This window comes from Corapipo altera, unplaced genomic scaffold (assembly GCF_003945725.1).
Source record: "Corapipo altera isolate COAL_440 unplaced genomic scaffold, ASM394572v1 93, whole genome shotgun sequence".
Taxonomy (NCBI): Eukaryota; Metazoa; Chordata; class Aves; order Passeriformes; family Pipridae; genus Corapipo; species Corapipo altera.
In genome coordinates, this window is record NW_020885000.1 from 963,437 (window position 1) to 985,413 (window position 21,977).

A 21,977-nucleotide genomic window follows, 5' to 3' on the forward strand; every position below is an offset into this window, starting at 1 on the left:
TGGCTCAAGCTTGGAGCAGAGCCCGGCTGGTGCCACATCCCCTGACAGAAAGCAGCCTCTGTCTTGGCCAGTATGTCTCTAGGAGAGGTGCCAGCCCTGACACTGCAATCAGCAGCCCAGTCATGCCAGGCACAGGTTGTGTGTGCCCATAAGTGCCAAGGCCTCAGGGAGGTCCCAGCAGAAGATGGCCAAGGTGGTGAAACCTGTGTCTCCTGCTCCTTGCTCTTCCTTACTGGCTCACTTTCCCTGCAGCATCAGGCTGTCTCCCGACGCCAGCCCTCAGCAGCTCGTGAACACTTTCCATCTACCCTCTGGTGTGGGGGCCACCTGTGTGCTCAAGACACCCTTCAACAACACACTGGACCAGCCCATGCAGACCCTCAACCTTAACAGCAACGAGTCCAAGATGCTGGCAGCCAAGTACTTCGATGCCATGTGCATCGACTCCTTCACCCAGGGCCTGCCGCTCTCCAACTTTGTGCCACCTCCTCCATCCCCGGCTCCCTCTGACTACCCTATCTCAGTGGATGAGGACCTGCTCCATGCCTGGAACTCTACAACCTCTGCTGTCAAAGGTATTACCTGTGCTGGGTGCTCAGATGTCTGGGATTTGTCTCCTTCAGGGAGATGATGCCTTTCCCCACAGAAGCAGCTCCAGGGACCCCCGGAAGTGCCTGTCAGTCTGGCCTGGCCACAGCAGAGCCTTATTGGGCTGAATTCTTGGCTCAGGACCAGTGCTCGGAACACTGTCTCCATTCAGCCCCCACCATGCCAGTTGAGCCCCGGGGTGGTGACATTGTCACCAGCCCTGTGGCCAGCTTTGTGCCACCTTTGCTGGACGTTCTCCCCCACCATTGCTTTCTCCAGGCACACTTCATAGCTCCTCTCTGAACCATTCTGTCCCCTCAGAGCTTTTCCTCCCATCCATCTCTTGGACCTTCTTAGTCACCGGGACCTTGCCCGGCCATCCCATCACCCTCATGCTGTCCCCAGCAGCCGGGGCAGGCAGGAGCCTGCCTGTGAGCCACCCTCTCTGCTCCTCAGGGACTGTGACCTCGGCCCCCGCTCTGCCCCGTATCATCCATGAGCCCATCAAGTGCACATGCTCCATGCAGGGGACTGGCTTCTCCTGCCCCAGTGGTGTGGGGGGCCACCCCCCGCAGATGAAGGTAGTGACGGGGGACATCCTGGCAGACATCACAGGGCGCAATGTCTCTGAGTATCTGCTCTACACCTCGGACCGCTTCCGGCTGCACAGGCAAGAGGGGAGGCTGGGGGGGTCCGCCCTGCACCATGGAGCAGGGGTGAGGATCAGGGACTTGGGGATATCTGCCCCAGGGTGCTGGCTGGAGCCAGAAATGGCTCCACTCCTGGAGGTAGGGGACAGCAGTCACAGCTTCCTCAGCAGTGCCTTGTCCACCAGGTATGGGGCACTCACCTTCGGCAATGTCCAGAAATCCATCCCAGCCTCCTTTGGTGCCAGGGCTCCTGCCATGGTGCGCAAGATCGCTGTGCGGAGAACGGCCCAGGTGGGACAGCAGTGCACCCTGGGGCGGGGGGAGATGGGTGGGGAGGAGAGGGCGGGCGGGCAGGGCCCTCTGACCCACTGTTCTGCTGCAGTGCTCTCTCCTCCAAGGGCTCTGAGGGGACTCCAGCTGGGTGGGGGGTGGTCAGCAGGTCTGGCCCAGCACAGTCAGTCGTGGCCTGCTCTCCCCACAGCCCTGAGCACAGGATGCCTGCCCTGTGGCTGGCTGTCCACCCCATCCTATCCCTCTCTCCCAGTACATCTGTGAGTCCAGCTCTCTTGCCACCTCCCACCACTCCTCCTCCTCTAGGTCTTCTACAACAACAAAGGCTACCACAGTATGCCCACCTACCTCAACGCCCTCAACAATGCCATCCTGAGAGCCAACCTGCCCAAGAGCAAGGGCAACCCTGCTGCCTACGGTGAGGAGCTGGAAGGGTGTTTGAGCACAGAAGCACATCAGGAACAGCATTAGGGCATGGTCCATCCAGGCTCCAAAGTGCAGTGTTCCATCTTGGGCCTGGCTGGGTCAGAGGTTTCACACACTTGGCTCTGAGATGTGAGAGCTGGGCAGAGCCCTCTGAGGTCTGGGCTGGGGCAGAATGTCTCAAAGTGCTGCCTGATGGTGCCCAGGCTTGTGAGGGTGCTCTCCAGGGAGAAAAGGCTTGGCCTCGAGGTGCTGGGTTACTTCGGAGAATGCAGCTCCTGGCTAGCTTCTGGTTGAAAACCTGTCCTGCTCGGAAGTCGGGACCAGGCAGACTAGGGACGAGGTTCTGTGTCCTGAACCAGTTTTCATGCTTCCATGTTTCTTCTTGGTCCTTCTTGCAGGCATCACGGTCACCAATCACCCCATGAACAAAACGAGTGCCAGCTTATCACTGGATTACCTGTAGGTCCAAGGAGCTGGCCTGAGGGAGGGTGGCTGTCTCATGGGAGGTGGGGGCTCCTCACTGGTGAACACTGAGGCTCCTGCCCTGCAGGCTGCATGGTGGGCGACAGGGTGGCTGTGATGTGGCAGTCCCTTTGCCCTGTGCATAGTGACTGTCCCACAACCAGGATGGGTGGCCTTTCCCCAGGCAACTGATGGGGTCCCTGCTCTCCTTGCTCCTCATCCAGCCTGCAAGGCACAGATGTGGTGATCGCCATCTTCATTATTGTGGCCATGTCCTTTGTCCCAGCCAGCTTTGTGGTGTTCCTGGTGGCCGAAAAGGCCACCAAGGCCAAACACTTGCAGTTCGTGAGCGGCTGCGACCCTGTCATCTACTGGCTGGCCAACTACGTGTGGGACATGGTGAGCAGTGCACGTGGCCCTACTAGCCAAGCCCCCAGGGCTGTGCCAGGGAGTGGGCAACCACAGAACTTTCTATCTTCTCCAGCTGAACTACCTGGTGCCGGCCACATGCTGCATCATCATCCTGTTCGTGTTTGACCTCCCGGCGTACACCTCTCCCACCAACTTCCCTGCTGTCCTCTCCCTCTTCCTGCTCTATGGGTACATTGCTCAGAGGGCTTGTGAGGAGGCACTGGGGAATCCCTCCAGAGTCTCATGGGGTGATGGTTTTAAACTAAAAGAGGGGAGATTTAGACCATATATAAAGAAGAAATATTTCACAATGGGGATGGTCAGACACTGGCCCATGTTGCCCAGAGAAGCTGCTGCTGCTCGATCCCTGGATGTGTTCAAGGCCGGATTGGATGGGTCTTGGAGCAACTTGATCCAGCTGAAGTTGTCCCTGCCCATGGCAGGGGTACTGGATTAGATGACCTTCCAATCCAAGTCTTTTTATGATTCTGTACCTCATCTATGCTGTGGCTGCGCAGGCAGGGCCTGCCCTTGGGGCTGATGTTCTGCAGTCCCCAGAGCTGGTTGGGGTGGATTGGCTGCAAGGGCTGGGGTGTGAGAGCCTGGGAGTGGCAGGCTGGGAGATGGGCGATCTCGAGGCTGGGGATCCCTCTCCTGCCATACTGATGTGTGCTCCTGCTGCTCATCTCCCCAGCTGGTCCATCACCCCCATCATGTACCCGGCCTCCTTCTGGTTTGAGGTGCCCAGCTCTGCCTATGTCTTCCTCATTGTCATCAATCTCTTCATTGGCATCACAGCCACTGTTGCCACGTTCCTGCTGCAGCTCTTTGAGCACGACAAGGTATAGGATTCATGGCTCTGCTGAGGGTCATCAGAAGGGAAGCACTGCCACTGGGTTATGGGATGGCTCAGGATGGGACAGAACTTAGGAGGTCTCAGCTCCCAGAATGAGACCTGATCAGACTGGACCTTGGGTTCCCAATCTTACCACACACTCAGGATTGTTTGATGCTTGTGTCTTCGCCACTGTCCCCACAGGACCTGAAGGTGGTGAACAGCTACCTGAAGAGCTGCTTCCTCGTGTTTCCTAACTACAACCTGGGCCATGGCCTGATGGAAATGGCCTACAATGAGTACATCAATGAGTACTACGCCAAGATCGGTACAGCCTCTTGCTCCCTCCCTGCCTCTCTTGCTCCAGGGCATGTGAGGCTGGAGGGAATGGTGATGCTGGCACATCCCCTCTGCTGGCCCAGTGGGGTGTCCCAAGGCCCAGAGCAACCTGGAGCAAAAACCCAGGGGGGTGGACTAGACGGGGCACAGGAAGAGATATGGCTGAAGGTCAGCCATGGCATAGTGCCAGGGGTGCTGAAAGTGGCTCCTTGAGCTTTCTCAAATAGCAGCCTCATGGGGAGAGGAAGGTGTGAGCCCTGACAGAGGTGTGCAGTTCTGCTGCTGCTTCTGCTACTGCACACTGCCTGTGGTGGGTCATAGTGGGGCCGTGGTGGAGATGTGGTGGGCTGTGGTGCAGCTGAGGTGTGTTATACTGGGGCTGCGTTGGAGATGTGGTGGGCCATGGTTCAGCTGTTCTGGGCCGTGCTGGGGCTGTGCTGTGACAGGAGGGATGGGGGCTGCAGGGACTTTCTTCTCCCAACTGGGGTCTCTTGGCTGCTGCCCAACCGAAACAAGCCTTTTGCCACTCCCAGCTTCAGCCTGGCCTCAGAAGCAACCCTGCTCTCTGCTTCTTGAATAGCTTTTGTACATAACCTAGATGCTGCTGGCAGCATGAGGGGCAATTTTGGGTTAGGATCTGACAAATCCAACTGATACTACTCTCAGTTGGATTTATTCATCCTACTGAGGTTGAAAAGCTACCAGATGATTTCCACAGCACCTGTGCTTTTAGTAGGAAAGCATGTTTTGACCAGCCCAGGCAGCTGTCATGGGGAGCATGGGAGCAATGTTGTTGTTACGGTGTGGTCAGGCTGTCCCCTCAGGAAGGTGTCCCCAACCATTCTCTCCTCTTCCTCCCACTCAGGGCAGTTTGATAAAATGAAATCACCCTTTGAATGGGACATAGTGACACGGGGGCTTGTCGCCATGACAATCGAAGGCTTCGTTGGCTTCTTCATCACCATCATGTGCCAGTACAACTTCTTCCGGAAGCCCCAGTGAGTGTGGTGGGCAGCAGGCATGGGAGGCTGGCCATGGGGTAAAACTTTGCTGTTGGGACACCTGAGCTCCAGGCTGCCCCTCTGGTGGGTGTGAGTGGGAGCTGCCCAACCCCAGCAGGGATATAGCTCCTAGTCCCACATCCCCCTCCACCCGTGTCCCCTACCGCAGGCGCCTGCCTGTCTCCACCAAACCCATCGAGGATGACATTGACGTAGCCAACGAGCGGCACCGGGTCCTGCGTGGTGACGCCGACAATGACATGCTAAAGATCGAGAACCTCACCAAGGTGGGGGCTGCACCAGGCTGCAAGGAGACACCTGAGACCAGCCTATCTCAGGGACATCACAGGTCTGGAGATTCAGGTGGCTCCTGGTGAGCTGAGCTCCCATCCCTTGCCCTACCAGGTGTACAAGTCCCGCAAGATGGGGCGCATCCTGGCCGTGGACCGGCTGTGCGTGGGCGTGCGCCCTGGGGAGTGCTTCGGGCTGCTGGGCGTCAACGGCGCAGGCAAGACCACCACCTTCAAGATGCTGACGGGAGATGAGAGCACCACGGGCGGAGAGGCCTTCATTAATGGGCACAGGTTAACGGGGACACGTGTTGGGTGAGGCTATGGGCTGCCCGCTCTCCTGGGGCCTGGATGAGGTTTGCTTGGAGGGCTCCCAGGATGAAACAGCGTGAGTGAACCTGTGTGTTCCCAAGGGACACTGCAGCTCTGTGTCCTCCTGCGTCACCCACCTCGGATGTGAGGCAAGTGACAGCGGCCCTGGGCTAAGGCTACCTGGTGGGGTTTTACCTGGGGGAAGATGCTCCAGTGTAAAGACATGTAAAAGGGGCCTCACCAGCAGGGTCTTCATGAAAAGCAGTTCCTTCTCCCCACTTCCCCTCCATCTTCTCCCACAGCATCCTGAAAGAGCTCCTGCAGGTCCAGCAGAGCTTAGGCTACTGCCCCCAGTTCGATGCACTCTTCGACGAGCTGACTGCCCAGGAGCACCTGGAGCTCTACACCCGCCTGCGCGGCATCCCCTGGAAGGATGAGGAGCGGGTAGGGCTCTGGGTGGGCAGTTGGCAGCACCCAAGGGCTGGTGCTGTGCCATGGGGATGGCATCTCACTGGGTAGCAGTGGGATCCTGAGCCAGTGCTGCTGCCCTCATGGCAGTGCTGCCCCGGCAGTGTGCCCATGTGGGCTGCCAGGGCCAGGCACACATCCTCACAGGCCCCCACTGGCACTTGACTGTGCCAGGGGCTACCATGGGGCTCCCCTGACTGGCACATGGCTTGTGGTCCCATCAGCAGCCAATGTATGCTGTGTAGCCCAACCCGTGCCAGCTCTGCCAGCCCTGTGGCCTTGGCAGGGTGACAGCAGCCCCCTGCACCTTGCAGGTGGTCAAGTGGGCACTGAAGAAGCTGGAGTTGACCAAGTACGCAGACAAGCCTGCCAGCACCTACAGCGGGGGCAACAAGAGGAAGCTGTCCACAGCCATCGCACTCATCGGATACCCGGCTTTCATCTTCCTGGTGTGCCTTGAGGGTGCAGAAATAACCCTGGGTGGGAGCTGCCCACCCCTGGCTCCTCCACACGTGTCCTGGAGTGTGGGACAGTGTCCTGAGCTAGGCTCAGGACAGGAGGGGGCTGGTAGGGTCCCTTCTGGGGCTGGCATGTCTGAGGGTGCTGTCTGTTCGCCAGGATGAGCCAACCACAGGGATGGACCCCAAGGCACGGCGCTTCCTCTGGAACCTCATCCTGGATGTCATCAAAACAGGGCGTTCCGTGGTGCTCACATCTCACAGGTCCACGGGGGTTCTGGCTGCGCCCATGATGCCTCCAGGCATCTGGGGTGCTGCATGGGAGGGAGGGAGCTCCCTTGTCCCCAGGGAATAGAATTTGGTAGGGGCATGGGAAGCGGGGTGAGCCTGGGACACGCTCTGTTGCCTTCTCTCATCCCTGGTGGTGTGGCCACAGCACCCGGGTGATGGCCTGGGGAGCCCAGCCCCCTGCCTGCCCCCACCATAGCCCTGGCACTGTCCTCCCATGTACCCCCACTGAACCGTGCCCTGTCCCTCCAGCATGGAGGAGTGTGAGGCGCTCTGCACCCGCCTGGCCATCATGGTGAACGGGCGGCTCAAGTGTCTCGGCAGCATCCAGCACCTGAAGAACAGGTAAGAGCCCTGCGGGAGCCAAACACCCCGTGTTCACTGCAGGGCAGGAAGGAGTTGGGCCCCCATGGTTGGGTGACAGTGTGGCACCTGTGACAAGATGCCAGCCCTTTGTGTGGGTGCTGCTTTGGAGGTGGGCGGGAAACAGGCTCACTAGAGTGCTCTGGCACTGTCCTGGTGTCCAGCGGTAGCAGCCTGAGAGCATTGTCCCCTTCGAAGGACTCAGTCCTTCCCCATGGGGGTTCAGATGAGAGGACAGGTCCTCACAGGGTCCCTTGTCCCCCGTGCAGGTTTGGTGATGGCTACATGATCACAGTGCGCACCAAGTCCAGCCTCAACGTCAAGGAGGTGGTGAGGTTCTTCAATCGCAACTTCCCCGAGGCCGTCCTCAAGGTGAGCTGCCCTCGGTGGCCATGCTGTTCCCTGCCAGCCCCCACCTTGGGGCACAAGCAGCTTTCATCCTCTGTGGGGTGACTGGAGGGGGTCTGGGAGCGAGGGCTCAATGCCCCACCCTGTGCCCACCCCAAGGAGCGGCACCACACCAAGGCCCAGTACCAGCTGAAGTCGGACCAGATCTCACTGGCACAGGTCTTCAGCAAGATGGAGCAGGTGGTGGACGTGCTGGGCATTGAAGACTACTCTGTTAGCCAGACCACACTGGACAACGTAAGAGTGGGGACAGCATGGGCAACTGGACACTTGTCCACAGGGATGGTGACCGTGACAAAGTGCCAGGCAGGATCTACCTTTGGTGCAGGAGGTGGAGCTGGATGGGGAATACAGTGGCAGCCACCACATGGTGGAATGCACTGGGTCCTGTCCTGGCAGCACGAATGACAGGCGAGGGGTGGCTGAGGGTAGAGGCGCCTGCAAGGATACCTCTCATTCTCCTGTCCTTCCCCCACACCCAGGTGTTTGTGAATTTTGCCAAGAAGCAAAGTGACAACCTGGAGCAGCAGGAGACCAGCCCCAGCTGTGTCCTGCAGTCACCCCTGGAGCGCTTGCTGAGCCTGCTACGTCCCCGCACTGCCCCCACTGAGCTGCGGGCCCTCGTGGTGGAGGAGCAGGAGGATCTGGAGACTGACGATGAAGGCCTCATCAGCTTTGAGGAGGAGAGGGTGAGAGGTTGTCCCTGGATCAGGGTGTCCCTGGTCCCACCTATGTCCCTGCCATGGAGCCCTAGGACTGGGTGCTGCAGCACCAGGAAGGGGACATGGTGGAGCCAGGGCCGGGCCATGCTGGGGGCTCTCTGAAAGGGGTGGCGGTTCTCTGGGAGGGGTGGCGGCTCCACCACCTGGGCTGGGCTCTGGCCCCAGATGCCCTGGGTATGCTGGCAGAGTGGGCAATCCCTGAAACCTGCCTGTCTCCCTGCCCAGGCTCAGCTTTCCTTCAACACCGACACGCTGTGCTGAGACCCCGGGGGCAGCCGCATTCCCGTCTGTGAAGTCACCGAACCCTTTTGGCCTCTTCCCTCCCTTTTCCCTGTGGAGCGGAGCTGCCGTGGCTGGAGGCACATGCCAGGGAGGACACAGTGGGCACAGCAATGCTTGGATGGACCTCTTGAGCCACCAGGGGTGGCCTTTGTCTCCTTCAGTTCCGGAGCAGTATCACTGTGTGGTGACAGGGGCCATGGTCCTCGGCCTGTCCAACAGGCATGTGCCATGGATGGAGACTGCAAAGGAAAGGACACAGTTTGGCGCTAGCGCTGCCGGCCCCACATGCCTTGGGGCAGAGACACCCAGGCCTGTGAGTGGTGCCTTTGACTGGACACTTGTGTTGCACTCACCCCAGGGACCCTTGGCTGTGGGACCCTGCCAGGCCTGGCCCCATGGAGCTGGAGGAGGGATGACTGCTTCTATATTGCCCCTGGCCGGCACTGCCCTGGGCACCACAGGGACAGGTCTGGTGCTTCACCCACAACTGATTTCTGTCATCAGTGGGATGTCACTGGGGGTCTTGGCCCTGCTGATATGTCCTGCCCACCCTGGGGTCTGTCCACCCTGGCCCTGCCTGGCCTTGGGCACTGACTCCATCCCCAGGCAGCAGCACTCCTGCAGAGGCACGCAGGGGGGCAGAGGGGTATGTCACAGGGTATTTCACATGCTGGCACCAGCTGTTTTCCCCTCTGCCCCTAACCACGTCCCTCCCCCTGCCTCCTGCCTGCCCTCACCATCTGCTTCGCCCATCACAGGGCATTGCTGCAGCTCTGCCATCTTTTTGCTGTGTCCCTTTCAGTGTCCCCTTGCCCTGGCACTCATTCCTCCATGTCCAGCCCTGTACAGGAGCCACCTGCACTGGTTTCTTATTGTTGGGTCACTGGCGGTACTGGAAGAGGGGTTGCTGCACCCCAGGATATCTTTGGAAGGTGGTAGTGGGTTGGCCTTAAGGTACGAGGTAGGGACAGTCAAAGTGGGCATGGGCACAGCTTGGCAGGGGTGCCCGGGGTGCTGGGGAGGGGAGGATGGATTGTGGCAGTGGGGCTGGCAGTGTCAGTGGGCCAGCAGTGGACACCCCCTCAGCCAGCAATGCCCCTCCTTTTTGCAGAGGGTCCTTCTGCCTTGTGACCCACAGGGACCATGTCTGGTGCCTGCTGCTCTCAGCAACCTGCAGTTGTGCCCAGAGGCAGAGTGACAGCAGGGCCCGTGATGCTGACTCTGATCCCCAGCCAGGCTTTGGCAGCACCCCAGGGTGGCCATGCACCTTTCTGGGGAGCACGTGAGGCCCTGAGAGCTCTGCTGTCCAGCTGGCTGCCACAGGAGGTGTGGGGCACACGGCGTGGGGAGGCCTCTTTGAGCCACCTCTGGCTCCACTCGGGCACAGGAGCAGGGTCTGACCTCCACTGTCCTCGTGCCCCCCTGGTCTCACCAGCCTTGTATGCCACCTGCTATAGATTGTGATACAATATACAGTATTTTCAATAAGGGGAAAACTGGGGGGAGAAGCTCTATTTTCAGATTTTTCAGACCATATTTTTTTTAATGGCATATGGGAAACTGGCTGTTTCTGGGGTGGAGTGGATGGCACATGGGGGCAGCCCCCACTGGCGTGCCCTTGCTCCCTTGCTGGGCACATTCTGCCTTCCTGGGTGAGTGTGGGGGGATGAGTCAGCTCGAGGCTTGTCCTTTGCCATCAGGGAGAGGGCATGGTGTCATCTTTGAGTCCCCAGCTGTCGCTAAAGTGGTGGCACCCTGGGGACCCTGGGGCACACTGGGCAGCAGTGCTGCAGTGCTCTGGGCTTTGTCCTCACCCCACAGCTGCCACACTGCCCTGTTGCTCAGGACTCTGGAAGGGCACTGGCACTCCACTCACAGTGTCTCCCCTTTTCTCAGCCCTCCCCACCACCACCATGCCATTGTCCCTATGGCTTTGATGGTCAGTGGACATGCTCTGGTGCCCATACAACCTGGATGGCCACGGTGGTCTCCCTGCCCTGGGCTCAGGGCTGCCTGGGCACAGACCCTGCTGGGGCCACCCCAAGGGAGGCAGTAGGGAGAGAGCAGGAGCATAGTGCCCCAGGGCATGTCCCCAGGGCAGGGGTGGCTGCTGCCTTAACACTGTTCACTTGGTTGAGTTTGGCCCTACTTCCAGTCTTGCCTCCCCCTGCACGTCCTTGGCCACCAGCCATGGGTGCAGCGCCAGTGCCATGCTCAGCCCCAGGCATGGGGCCTCTGAGGGGTGGGGAAGTCTTGGAGCTGCCTGTACATTGCTAGCAAACAAACAAACAAAAAAAAGATGAAATGTGAAAATACTGATCATTTTAAATAAAAAACAATAACTGGATCCAGTGAGGCTGTGTGGTTGGTGATGGGTGGGAGTGTCAGGTCTGGGTGCCTGGGAGGGATCAGGCTGAGGAGGGGGTTGGCAGTGCCCAGGGTGGGAGTGCGGGAGCCTGCTGTGGGCAAAGGGTCCTGGGCCCAACACAGGGGTGTGCCCAGTGCTTGGCATCATTTGGACAGTGGTGGGGTGGCTGGGGGTGCAGGCAGGAGCCGTGGCAGCTGGCAATGTCACCAGCCTCCCTCAGCGGCTCAGGGCTGGCAGCAGCTGCGGTGCAGGGGCCCCATGGCAGGGCGTCCCGCCTGTGCCGTGGGGCCAGGTGTGGGTGGGAGCGGGTGCACCCTGCAGAGGAATGTGGGCTGGGAGGGGCTGCGGCTCCAGCTGGGGCACTCAGGGTGCAGCCAGCACTGTGCTGATAGCTGCCACCCAGCATGGCTGAGAAACTCCAAATCCAGCTCTTCATCAAGGTGAGGGGGGATCCTCAGGCCAGTGGGCACTGCTGGCTTGCCACCATTGACAGTGCTGCAGTGGGGTGACCCGGCTGCCCTCCCCACCACAGTGCCCAGATGTGGGGAACTGGGGAGGTAATGGGCAGGGGGTCAGGCAGCAGGTAGGGAGTGGGGCTGGCAACAGGCAGTGTGCCAGGTAGCGGTCAGGTAGGAGTAGGGCGGGCAGTGGGCAGCAGGCAGGCAAGGGGGGGGCAGGCAGCAGGCATGGCTCTTCTCCACAGCACTGCCTGCTGCTGCCTACCCCGCAGGCAGGGGGGCTGTGAGGGCTCAGCCTGGAGAGGTCAGACTGGGATGCTCTCCACAAACCAGAGCCCAGCAGCATTTGCCTGCACCTGCCGGGCCCTTCCCAGCTGCCACCCGGCCGGGGCAGTCTGTCCGGCTGTGCCAGGTAGGACAGGGCTTGCCTGGGATTGTGCCTGGGGGTGGCAGGGCCACTAGCATTGCTGTCAACTTCCTTTGGTGAACAGTCCCTGCTACTAGGCTGTCCCTGCCACAGCTGCCCCTGCTGCCACTGCTGCTGCTGCCCCCAAGCCCTGTTCCCCCTTGGCACTGTGAGGCTGGCACAGCCTGGGGGTCCTGTTCCCTGGGGGGATGCCAGGGCCAGCACTCACTGTGCCACGTGGCTGCTCTGGGGCATGGCACTGAGGCCCTGGGAGCACTCAGGGGCTGGGGGCATGGTGCCCTGCCTGGCATAGCAGGTGCCATGGACTGTAGCACGACTTGCCAGCCTGTGTCAGCCAGGCTGGGCCGGGGCACATGACTTGCCACCCTCATCCAGGGCTGCCCCCACTGTGGCCATGCTGGGGTGAAGGGGCAGCTGAGCTCTCCATCTGTGCCCACAGGCGAGCGAAGACGGGGAGAGTGTTGGGCACTGCCCCTTCTGCCAGCGGCTCTTCATGGTGCTGCTGCTCAAAGGGGTGCCCTTCACCCTCACCACCGTGGACGTGAAGAGGTGAGTGGTGGTCCTCTCCCAAAGGGTGCCAGTCCTCGGGCCAGGGCCATGGGCAGGGTAGGTGGGTGGTATGTCCCCAACAGTGTGGGAAGGGTTGTGTGAAGGGTGGGCACTATGGCATGCACGGAGCTTGTTGTACCCCTCCAGGTGCCCACCACTGCCTGGGGAGGGTAGTGGGCAATTTCCCTAGGCACACACAGAGGCAGGAGCAGCCTAGGGGCACCACTTCATCCCTTTGCTTGGGACACACATGCACATATGAACATGCACACACGCACACACACGTGCATGGGGCCAAGCAGAGCCCTGGACATGCCAGACATCAGCAGCATCTCCATCTCCCGCAGGGCACTGGATGTGCTGAAGGACTTCGCACCAGGTGCCCAGCTGCCTGTTCTGCTCTACAACGGCGAGCCCAAGACTGACACCATGATCATCGAGGAGTTCCTGGAGGACCAGCTGGGCCCCCCCACGTCAGTATCCAGTGCTGCCCTGAGAGGACGAAGGGGCCAAAGAGGGGCAGGACAGCCTGAGAGAGGAGGGGGCTGACAGCATGTGAGCCTGTTGGCCCCTGCCATCTGCCTCAACGGTGCCCACATCCCCACAGGTGCCCCAGTCTGGTCCCGCAGTACCGGGAGTCGAGCCTGGCCGGGAACGACATCTTCCACAAGTTCTCCGCCTTCATCAAGAACCCGGTGCCTGCCCAGGACGAGGGTGAGGATTAAGTAGGGAAGCATCCTGTGCATCTTTTCAAGTGTCAACCCCCTCAAAGCCTATCCTGGTCACACCGAGCGCCCTCAGTCCTCCCCATCTATGTGGGTCAATGTCAGGTCTCTGTGGGAGGGCAAGGAGCAGGTGCCAGCCTGGGTAAGGTGGGTGCTGCCTGGGCACAGGGCTGTGCTGGCAGGGGGGCACGGCAGAGCAGGAGTCCCTGCCTTGACCCAGCTGCCCTCCCCACAGTGCTGCAGCGGAGCCTGCTGCGGGCCCTGCTGAAGCTGGATGAGTACTTGCGTGCCCCTCTGGACCATGAGCTGGCCCGGGACCCCAGCCTCCGGGCCTCCCAGCGACGCTTCCTTGACGGAGACCACCTCACGTTGGCCGACTGCAACCTGCTGCCCAAGCTCAACATTGTTCAGGTAAGCAGGGGCATCCCGGCACCCTGCCCTTCTCCTTTCCCTGGCATCTCCATTCCACTGGCCCCATGGTCTCACTTTCCTCTTGGTGCCTGTAGCAACCCCCGGCTCCTTTCACAAATGCTGTCAGCCCTTTGTCCTCTGGCATCCTTCTCCCCAGGAGCCCCGCCCAGCAAAGTGCCTTCCCAGAGATCCCATTCCCCTCTACATCCCCTCCTAAGTGCCAGCCTTCACCTGTGCAGTGCTGGGGATGTCCACTGGCCCCCTGCCTTCCTTCCCAGCTGGTTCCTTTCCTAGCAGCTGGGCCCTCCTTGACACACCGTACCAGGCACAGTTCCCTCTGTTCCTGCCCACAGGTCGTGTGCCAGCACTACCGCCACTTCGGGATCCCCAAGGACCTACGGGGGGTGTGGCGGTACCTCAACAGTGCCAGTGAAACCAAGGAGTTCAAATACACCTGTCCCAACAGCCAGGAGATTGTACAAGCCTATCGCTCCGTGGTCCGTGCACCACAGTGAGCTGGGTATGCACCCCAGTGGGTGCAAGGCCAGGGTTGGGGTCAGGCAGGAGGTCAGTGCCCACCCCATTCCTGCCAGCATGCACTTGGGAGAGCAGAGCATGAGCTGTGCCCCTGGCACCCAGGTGCTAGCAGTAATCTGTGGTGCACTGAGCCCCCTTTGTGCCACCCTCTCTCCCAGCCAGGACATGCTCTGTCCTGGGACTGGGGGCAAGGGGGCAAAGCCATGGGCACCATCAGTGCCAAAGCTGGGCCCTGCTGTGGGCAGGGGCAGAGCTGGGGAGGACAAGCTGCCCAGAGCACAGGGCAGCCCTGCAGCCTCTTGTGTGGGCACGTCAAGCCACCCTCTCATGAGGGTCCAAGGCCCAGCTGCGCCTGGGCAGCAGGCACTGCAGGATACCCTCACACCTGCACTGGGTGAGGGGACCCAGCATAGCCATGGAGAGCCCTGAGAACAGAGCTGGCAGGGGATGGCAGAGGCAGTGGGCACGGGCCAGTTCGCAGCACCCTGGGTGAGGGTAGCAGAGGGTACCAACTCCCCAGAATCTGCGGTTAGTCTGCTCTCAGGAGCAGATTTGGGGGTTGTGAAGTGGGGCAAGCCCAAGCCAAGCTTCAGAGCTCCTGGAAATCAATAAAGGCTTTGCAAGCAAGACCAGCGTGAGTTTGGAGTGACACACCAGCAGCTCTCCGTTACAGGGCTTTGCACTGACCTCCACTCTCTCTCCCAGTGCCAAGCAAGGCAGAGTGCATCCTCCCAGCTCTCTGGAGGGGTTGGGCGGGCTCTAACCGCCCATCTGCCAACCCACTTGCAAAAAGCTGGCAGGGAAGGAAACTTCTCTGAGTCCTGGACCTCCGGGTTCAGCTGAAACTGGTCCAAGGCTTCCTGGGAAAGGGAGAGGCAGAATACACCGACACATCCACGGAGACTGGCTGGCTAAAAACACCTTTACTGGAAAGAAGATAAGCACAGGCAATCCTTCCATTCTGCAGTGATACAAAAGTTCCTTCCAAACCCCACCAATTCAAGGAAAATGAAGTCAAGAGGTGGCGCCTGCCAGCAGGGAAGAGCTGCTGGGAAGAAAGCAACCACTGGTGTCTCCTCAAAGGCCCTGCCACCACCCCAGCGGAGGGTCAGCTGCCATGTGCTGATGGCTTTGTTGCCTCCCTGGGTGCGAGGGGCTCAGCTGGCCCCAGACACAGGGCACTCTCTCCTCCACTCACGCACATTGCTGATAGGGCTCCACAGGGCTGTCATCAGGGCACAGGACAGCACCGCTCAGGAGTCCTCGAAATTCACCCCAGATGGTGCTTTCTTGCTGGGAGGAGATGGAGGGAGCATCAGAGCCCCAAGCCCCATGCCCGAAGCAGGGCCCATGGGGTCCCTGTGCAGCCAAGTCCCAGCACTGACCTTTTGAAACCAGGGTTAATGAGAGACTCCCCCGGGACCTTCCTTTTGGCTGGTAAAGCTGAGCCAGCAGCCCTGTTCTTCCTGGGGCTGCGGTCTGCCTCAGTCAAGGATAGGCAGGATGCAGATTGCAGGTCAGCCAGGTGTTCTGTCAGCCCTACCAGTCCCTCCAGGGCCAGGGTGAGCTTCCAGCAGCCCAGCCTGGCAGGGCCAGCAGCCATGCTCCCAAAGGAGCCATGGACCTGCCCCGGCCCCCAGTCTGGAAGTACAGCAAAGCCTGCCTTTCTTCCGAGGCTGGTGATGACCAGCCTCTGACCTGAGCACCCCAGATACCCCGAGAGCCACCACAGTGAGCCCTGCCCCTGCTCTGTCGGGAAGGGCACCAGGACAGTGGGTACCTGACAGCAGCCACAGCCGAGGGCACTCGGTGTGTGCTGAAGAGCACATGAACACAGGACCAGCAGCCTCCGGGAAGGAGAAGGTAGGACAGCAGGACCAGGGCAGGTGCTCCTGGCAGTGCCTACCTGGCAGGAAGAGCTGCTGGCTCTGGGCAGTATTCCTCTGAGGGCTGCAGGAAGATGCCAGTGTCTCCACGGCTGCTGAGACAGGAGCCAGAGCCACAGCTTGTGACAACACACCCCAATACAGCATGCAGCACCCCAAGCCTCCCCAGCTAAACTGAGGCCTGTTCTCCTCTCAGCGCTCCCACCCAAACTGCTGCTGCCACAAAATCTTCCCAGACCCCTCAGAGATGTCTGTAAGGCGACTCCCACATTCAGGATGCTGGTGTGGTGCTGGCCATGAGGACAGGGCTGTGTTTCCACCCAGAGACACACCACTGTGTCCTCTGGGCCCCAGCAGGGATCCTCTGCCTGGGGGCTCTGGTGAAGACCCTGGCCACCTTTAGGAACTGGCCAACTGAACGGGGAAGCGATGGCAGCAGCTCTGCTGCTGGTCCACTGGGACTGGTGAGGAGAAAGCACCTGATGTGATACTCGGGAGGCAAAGCCCTCTCCCGCTGAGAGGCCCAAGGCTGAGCTGGGGCACGTGGGGTACTTTGGGTGGGGGTGACGATCCCATGAAGGTGGCAGGAGCTACCGGCCCTCCCCCTGTCCTCACACCTTCCAAACCCACCACGGACCTTCCAGGCGCCTCTCCAAAGTCTCGATGCATCCGGCCATGCCGAACACCAGCGCCTGCAGCTGGCTGCGCGCCTCAACGGCGGGCAGCTGGGCGAGGGCGACGGCCGGGCACCGCGGCTCCTCCGGCATCCGCAGCGTGGCCGAACCCGGGCCCAGGCTCAGCTCAGCGGCCCCGCGCCCCAGGGCGGCCCTGCAGGGATAGGGGACGAGGGGAGCGGGGAACAGGGCGAGTCCAGGATGAGGGGAGCCCGGGATGAGGGAAGCCGAGGATAGAGGGTGTCGGGGCGGCGGCACCCACCTGAGCATCGCGCCGTGCTCCTCCGGCGGGCACCGCTGCAGAGAGGGGAGGAGGAGGAGGAGGAGAGCATGTTCGACACGGCCTAACCCGGGCCCATCCCCGCCCCACTGGCACCCCGGGCCTCAGGCCCGAGCCCCACCGCCGACCCCGGCCCCGGTACATACGCAGCCAAACGCCGGACAGCCGCCGAGGTCCCCGGCCCAGACCTCCATCGCGTCGGTTACACTGCGGGAGGCAGCGGCTCAGGCCGGGGCTGCTCGACCCCCGCCCGGCCCCGCTCCCGTTCCCGGCCTCCGCCCGCTCTCACTAGACAGCGCCGCCGGGCCGGCAGTAGCAGAGGAACCGGTCCGGCCCGGCTCGCAGCACGTGGAAGGGCCCGGCCGGTTCCGCCATCGCCGCGCCGGAAGGGGCGGGCGCGAGCGGCGGGTCCCGCCCGAGGCCGCGACAGGAACCAACAGCTCCGCCATGGTGAACTTGGGGCTGCGGCGGGTGGAGGATGATGTGGCAGCCAAGCACCCGGTGCGCCCTGCGGGGGACGGGCTGGGGGGCCCGGTTGTGCCGGTGGGGCTGGGGCTGCGGGGGCCGGGCAGAGCCCGGCTGTGCCGGTGGGGCCGGGGCTGAGAGGGCCGGGCAGGGCTCCAGCCCCGGCGCTGACGCGTCCCCGCAGGCGCTGCAGCAGTACGCGGCTTGCCAGTCCCACGCCTTCATGAAGGGCATCGGCACCTTCCTGGCAGGTACAGCCCCGTCCAGCCCCCCTCCTCGGTTGTCTCCGGCCGCTCCCCGGGGGCAGCGGGGACGGCCCGGCTGTGTTCGGTAACCCCGGCCCCGGTCTCGGCAGGCAGCGGAGCCACCTTCGCCGTGCAAAAGCTGGCGCGGCAGAAGCTGCCGTACAGCCCGCAGTGGAGCCTGCTGCTGGCCGTGGGTGAGTGCCTGGCCCGGGTGGTGCTGCGGACAGAGAGGTGTTTGCCCTTGCTGTGGGGGGCTCATCCCTAGCTTCGGTCACCTCTCGACGCCCCGGCCCCGCGGGTTCCGGAGGGTTCTTGGGCAGCTGCATCAGATGCTGTCCCCACCAAGGTGCTGCTGGCGCTGTCAGAAGCACCTCGGCCTCCCCAGCCGCAGGGTCCCTCGCGAGCTATGTGGTAACCAGAGCTGAGACACAGAAATGCTCCGACTTCTGGATTTATCTGGAGACAGGCAAGTCCCCACAGCAGCTCGCCGTGACTGGTGGGGTGTCTCAGCCCACAGGTACGTTCACACCTCCCTGTTGCTTTCCCCAGGCTTGTCGTGCTTGGTTCTTCCCTGCTGCAATAATTAGTTTGCTATTCCTGTCTCATAATTAAACCGGTGACTGTGTAATTGCCAAAATCTCAATGTAAGCCCCACACTGGCACACTGCATCCGAGGAGTGGGAGCAGAAGGACATGTGGTGGCTGGAGCTCCCTACCTGATCTCATAGTTCCCATGTCCCGCTGTGTTCTGGGCACAGCGGTACCTGAGCAGACCTGGAGATGTGAGCTGGGTGCACTCGCTGCTAACTGCTAACTGGTGCCCTGCCTGCTTTGGGGATTCACAAGAGCCAGCATGAAGGGCTCGTTTGCTGGAAGAGGACGGAGAGGGTAAGGGATGGAGAGAGCAAATGAGGTGCAGAGAGGTTTGCTGCTCCGTAGAGTGGATAGAGCTGGAGGGGCACTAAGAGAGGCACTGGACAGTTCCCATGGCTGCTTGCTGCTCTCTGTCACATGTACCTTGAGCTCCCAAAGCCCCTTGAGGTTCCAAAGTTGGGCCCACCTGAAGAGGCTTTAAACACTTCACTAGGGCTCTGTGGTTCTCTCTCTGCCCGCCCTTGGCAAACACACCAGGGTAGTTGGAGGTCCAGGAAGCTTGTACTTTCTGTTGCAGAAAATCTGCTCAGCACAGAGGACAGGGACAGCGTCGCACTGCCGGTGAGGAGGAACAGGTACGGGGATGTGGTGGAGTAGCCGTCAAAGCACAGCACTCTGTACCCGTGTCCCACTTCAGCCCCTGCTGCCTGCCCAGCCTGTCGCTGCCCATGCTGCCTGTGCATCTGGTAGGCTTGATGGCACTGTTGGGAAGCTCAGAGGATTTGATCCTGCAGTGAGAGTGTGGTGGAGGCACCACAGGGATCACTGCTGCCCACCTCATGGCCTCTGAACATTGCACTGAGGGTACAATAAAAGTCAAGAACTGAAGGTGCTCATTGTGGATGAGGTGAAGGCCAGCAGTGGGACAGGCAGAGCAGGTGGTGAATGTCACCCCGAGGGAACAGGTGGCACTCACACTCTCTTGGCACGTGGATTGCTGCGAGCTGGCTCTAGGCATGGGCAGGTCTGGGCTAAGCTACGAAGGCAGAGCTGTTATTGTGTGCTTTCTGTACCCTGAGCCCAGCCAGTCCCCATGTCCCTACCCCTGCAGCAGCAAGGCTTTTCCCACCCACCTGAACAGGGCCGGGCTGAGCCCCATAGCTGGGTGGCCTCTGGGGTATCCTCTGCCCCTGCAACAGGGGTGACCATGTGCCCAGGGCCCCTCTCTGTGGTGCCCACCTATCACTGGCCAGGGCACGTCATCTGGCCAGTCCCAGATTGCCCATCCAGATCCATAACCAGTTGGCAAGGATATGGTACCGTCTCAAATCCCATGCACAGAGAGGGGCATGTGGGGTTTTTCCTAATGTCAGACTCCAAGTCCTAACTAGGTGAACTGGCTGCTCTTGGTGGATGTCCAACTCTGATTCAACTGCATCTGAATTTCTTAGAAGAGGAAATGCAGCCTGGATTCTGGAAGGTACCTGGGTTCTTAGAGCAGTGTTTCAGCTTCAGGGACCAGAAGCGCCTCTTCCTTCCATGTGAGATGTGGAGACAGACCCTGAGCCTCACTCCACCATGGGAGGGAGTCCCTGTGATGGGGAGGTGAGGAGTCTGGGGAAGAAACTCGGGTTTAAGGGTTCAGAACATCATCTGAACTGCAATCAGGTTTGCCTTGTGCAGAGAGATGGGGAGCAGCCAGCGGAACAGCTGAAAATGAAGTGCTGCTGGGAATGGGTGGGTTAAGCCAAGCACAGCATTCCAGGAGCTCAGCCAGAGCAAGGAAGGGTGTTGGGAAGTGAGCAGACCTACTCACCAGAGCTCGTGCTGCCGGCAGGAGCAAGGAGGGCAGCAAGAAACCACAGCTCCCTACAGCCACTCCTCTCTGGAGTGTCTGGGGAACGTGCAGGACGGGGGGAGGCTTCCTGGTGGACTGGAGAGCTGGGACTGGACCCACACAGCTGTCAGGTGCCAGATGTGTCACAGTGTCTCTGAGCTGCCAGTGACTGTACCAGGAAATGTGGGTGCCCTGCTTGGGCACCAGCACTGGGGCCCGGGAGTGGAGGCCTGTCAGCAAGTTGTCCGTGCATGGGAGCTGTGGCAGTGAGGGGCAGCTTGAGCGCTACCTGCTCCTGGCTTTGGGGTGACTGCACCTCCAGTTACTGGGAAACTTGAACTCGATGACTGTGGCTACGTGGAACTCCTCCATCTCCAGGTGGCCCTTGGACTGGAGTGAGGTTTCCAGCCCACCTCAGTCCATCTTGGGGGGTCTCCAGGCTGGTACAAACAAACAAATAAAGTCATGATGGTGTCCCAGCACTGGATGGGCTGGAAGGGATAAGGCCTTCGGGCAGAGCCTGACCCTGGCTCTGCCGGGCTGATCTGCCTGTTGCTGATCAGGAGCCACCAAGCCATAGCAGTGGTTACAAAGGTTTATTTCAGATTATAAAAAAACCCCCAAACAGACAAAAATCAAAGCTTCTGCATGTTTGCATGTCCCTGTTCTTAACTGGAAATGAAGATGCATCCCCCCCAGCTGCCCGGCATAGGGTGTTGGCAGGCTCAAATCCCAGTGCAGAGCAAAGCCCGACTCCCACAGCAAGCCCATCGCCTCTGTGCTGGCCATGGCCATGCACCACGGAGCTGCCGGCACCGGGGGATGGAGGAGTGGCAAAGGCAAGTCTAGCATAGGAACCACAGGGATGGGGAAGGCACCATGTGTGGTTGCTGAAGTGGGACCTGGAAGCTGCTGGCTCCCCACATCTTGTTGTTGTTAAGCCCTTACCCGAAGCTGAGAGCAGTGGAAGTCTAGGCCAAGATTTGGCCTTCAGGAAGGTCAGTGGGGTTTGTGTGCTGGCCAGAAAGACAAGTGTGGGCTCTGGGTGCTGCCCAGAGCTCCCCAGGACGCAGGGCTGTTGCTCCAGGGACAGGCTAGCAAAGTCAGCTGTAAAGACTGGTATAAATAATATTCCCCACCCACCTCCATACAAATGAAAATAAATCCTACTGTTGCCTTGGCTCACTGGCCCAGTCCAACTCAGTTCTGGTGGCAGAAAGATGTCCCAACTCTGAATGTCCCATTCCCAAACCTGCTGCCGCGTCCAGTAATGCTGGGAAACCCTTCCTCTTATGTCCCTCCTTTCCTGCAGCTTGAGGGCAAGGGGAGGGCAAAAGGGGACAGCTTTCCTTCTGGGACAGTGTCAGGCCTTGGAAAGAGGACACTGAGCACTCACTGCATCCCAGGTGTTCAGACCATGGAGACTCCAGCAGGTAGGATGGTGCTGGGTCCTGCAGACATGGCCCACCCAGTCCCCACCATCAGATCGCACTGGACTTGCTGCGCCGGAGCAGGCAGACGGCAGTAACCAGGGACGTCAGGGTGGTAACCACAAAGAGCAGGATGAGGAGGACCCAGTAGTTGTACAACATGCTTTTGTTGTAGGAGGGCTTCTCTGCCGGGATCATGTTGGTGAGGTTCAGCATGTAGCCCAGGGCCCAGCCAATGGAGGTTTCTCCTGCCTGTGGAAAGAGCATGGCATGGTCAGCCAGCCAGCCAGCCCAGCTCTGTGGGCCTCAGGAGACCTTAGATGTCTTTTCTAACTTTAATGATTCCATGATTCTAAGATCATGGAGTCCAACCACTAACCCAGCACTGCCAAGGCCACCACTAAACCATGTCCCCAGGTACCACATCCACATGTCTTTTAAATCCCTCCAGGGATGGTGACTGTTGCTTCTCTGGGAAGCCTGTTCCAATGCCTTAA

The 21,977-nt window shown here is 60.4% G+C and overlaps 5 protein-coding genes across 8 annotated transcripts in view; 3 read left to right on the top strand and 2 right to left on the bottom strand.

Moving 5' to 3' along the window:
• Positions 1-10,938, top strand: part of ABCA2 (ATP binding cassette subfamily A member 2) — a 34,629-nt gene extending 23,691 nt beyond the window's left edge. The window contains 20 exon segments of the mRNA XM_027666966.1: positions 253-575; positions 1,045-1,258; positions 1,424-1,529; positions 1,836-1,947; positions 2,354-2,414; positions 2,642-2,816; positions 2,902-3,017; positions 3,523-3,670; positions 3,868-3,991; positions 4,868-5,000; positions 5,173-5,290; positions 5,409-5,587; positions 5,908-6,049; positions 6,388-6,522; positions 6,692-6,795; positions 7,072-7,164; positions 7,452-7,554; positions 7,690-7,827; positions 8,073-8,279; positions 8,538-10,938. Of these exon segments, the coding sequence (XP_027522767.1) occupies positions 253-575; positions 1,045-1,258; positions 1,424-1,529; positions 1,836-1,947; positions 2,354-2,414; positions 2,642-2,816; positions 2,902-3,017; positions 3,523-3,670; positions 3,868-3,991; positions 4,868-5,000; positions 5,173-5,290; positions 5,409-5,587; positions 5,908-6,049; positions 6,388-6,522; positions 6,692-6,795; positions 7,072-7,164; positions 7,452-7,554; positions 7,690-7,827; positions 8,073-8,279; positions 8,538-8,573 (2,767 nt within the window). The 3' untranslated portion in view covers positions 8,574-10,938.
• Positions 10,939-11,363: 425 nt separating this feature from the next.
• Positions 11,364-14,047, top strand: CLIC3 (chloride intracellular channel 3). Its single transcript, XM_027667004.1, has 6 exons — positions 11,364-11,402; positions 12,287-12,396; positions 12,744-12,869; positions 13,004-13,110; positions 13,357-13,532; positions 13,886-14,047. The coding sequence occupies exons 1-6, from the start codon at positions 11,367-11,369 to the stop codon at positions 14,045-14,047; spliced, it is 717 nt and encodes a 238-aa protein (XP_027522805.1). The 5' UTR covers positions 11,364-11,366.
• Positions 14,048-14,973: 926 nt separating this feature from the next.
• Positions 14,974-17,344, bottom strand: PAXX (PAXX, non-homologous end joining factor). Of its 3 annotated transcripts, none has more exons than XM_027666996.1 (7): positions 17,199-17,344; positions 17,056-17,116; positions 16,892-16,926; positions 16,593-16,783; positions 15,976-16,050; positions 15,455-15,548; positions 14,974-15,362 (listed from the first exon to the last, which is right to left on the bottom strand). In XM_027666996.1, the coding sequence occupies exons 1-7, from the start codon at positions 17,282-17,284 to the stop codon at positions 15,323-15,325; spliced, it is 582 nt and encodes a 193-aa protein (XP_027522797.1). In that variant the 5' UTR covers positions 17,285-17,344; the 3' UTR covers positions 14,974-15,322. The 3 variants fall into 3 exon arrangements, 2 of the variants coding, with proteins under 2 accessions (XP_027522797.1, XP_027522796.1); XM_027666995.1 differs by having other exon boundaries at positions 15,976-16,047; positions 17,199-17,327; XR_003531563.1 differs by having other exon boundaries at positions 15,332-15,362; positions 15,455-15,579.
• TMEM141 (transmembrane protein 141) lies at positions 17,301-19,101 on the top strand. Of its 2 annotated transcripts, none has more exons than XM_027666997.1 (5): positions 17,301-17,410; positions 17,559-17,625; positions 17,730-17,813; positions 17,966-18,136; positions 18,791-19,101. In XM_027666997.1, the coding sequence occupies exons 1-5, from the start codon at positions 17,357-17,359 to the stop codon at positions 18,868-18,870; spliced, it is 456 nt and encodes a 151-aa protein (XP_027522798.1). In that variant the 5' UTR covers positions 17,301-17,356; the 3' UTR covers positions 18,871-19,101. The 2 variants fall into 2 exon arrangements, with proteins under 2 accessions (XP_027522798.1, XP_027522799.1); XM_027666998.1 differs by having other exon boundaries at positions 18,005-18,136.
• A 1,528-nt stretch (positions 19,102-20,629) lies between these two features.
• The window catches only part of ENTPD2 (ectonucleoside triphosphate diphosphohydrolase 2), an 11,317-nt gene continuing 9,969 nt past the window's right edge, over positions 20,630-21,977 (bottom strand). Inside the window, exon 9 of the mRNA XM_027666994.1 lies at positions 20,630-21,732. Within this exon, the coding sequence (XP_027522795.1) occupies positions 21,532-21,732 (201 nt within the window). The 3' untranslated portion in view covers positions 20,630-21,531. The remainder of the gene's footprint in view (positions 21,733-21,977) is intronic.

Excerpts from the sequence above, each read along its gene's own strand:
- CLIC3 (XM_027667004.1), top strand. The coding sequence starts at position 11,367 with ATGGCTGAGAAACTCCAAATCCAGCTCTTCATCAAG. Across the intron at positions 13,111-13,356 it reads GGTGCCTGCCCAGGACGAGG|TGCTGCAGCGGAGCCTGCTG; the intron begins GTGAGGATTAAG and ends CCCTCCCCACAG. Across the intron at positions 13,533-13,885 it reads CCAAGCTCAACATTGTTCAG|GTCGTGTGCCAGCACTACCG; the intron begins GTAAGCAGGGGC and ends TCCTGCCCACAG.
- PAXX (XM_027666996.1), bottom strand. The coding sequence starts at position 17,284 with ATGGCGGAACCGGCCGGGCCCTTCCACGTGCTGCGAGCCGGGCCGGAC. Across the intron at positions 16,784-16,891 it reads GAGCACGGCGCGATGCTCAG|GGCCGCCCTGGGGCGCGGGG; the intron begins GTGGGTGCCGCC and ends CTATCCCTGCAG. Across the intron at positions 15,363-15,454 it reads ATTAACCCTGGTTTCAAAAG|CAAGAAAGCACCATCTGGGG; the intron begins GTCAGTGCTGGG and ends ATCTCCTCCCAG.
- TMEM141 (XM_027666997.1), top strand. The coding sequence starts at position 17,357 with ATGGTGAACTTGGGGCTGCGGCGGGTGGAGGATGATGTGGCAGCCAAG. Across the intron at positions 17,411-17,558 it reads ATGTGGCAGCCAAGCACCCG|GCGCTGCAGCAGTACGCGGC; the intron begins GTGCGCCCTGCG and ends GCGTCCCCGCAG. Across the intron at positions 17,814-17,965 it reads GAGCCTGCTGCTGGCCGTGG|GTGCTGCTGGCGCTGTCAGA; the intron begins GTGAGTGCCTGG and ends GTCCCCACCAAG.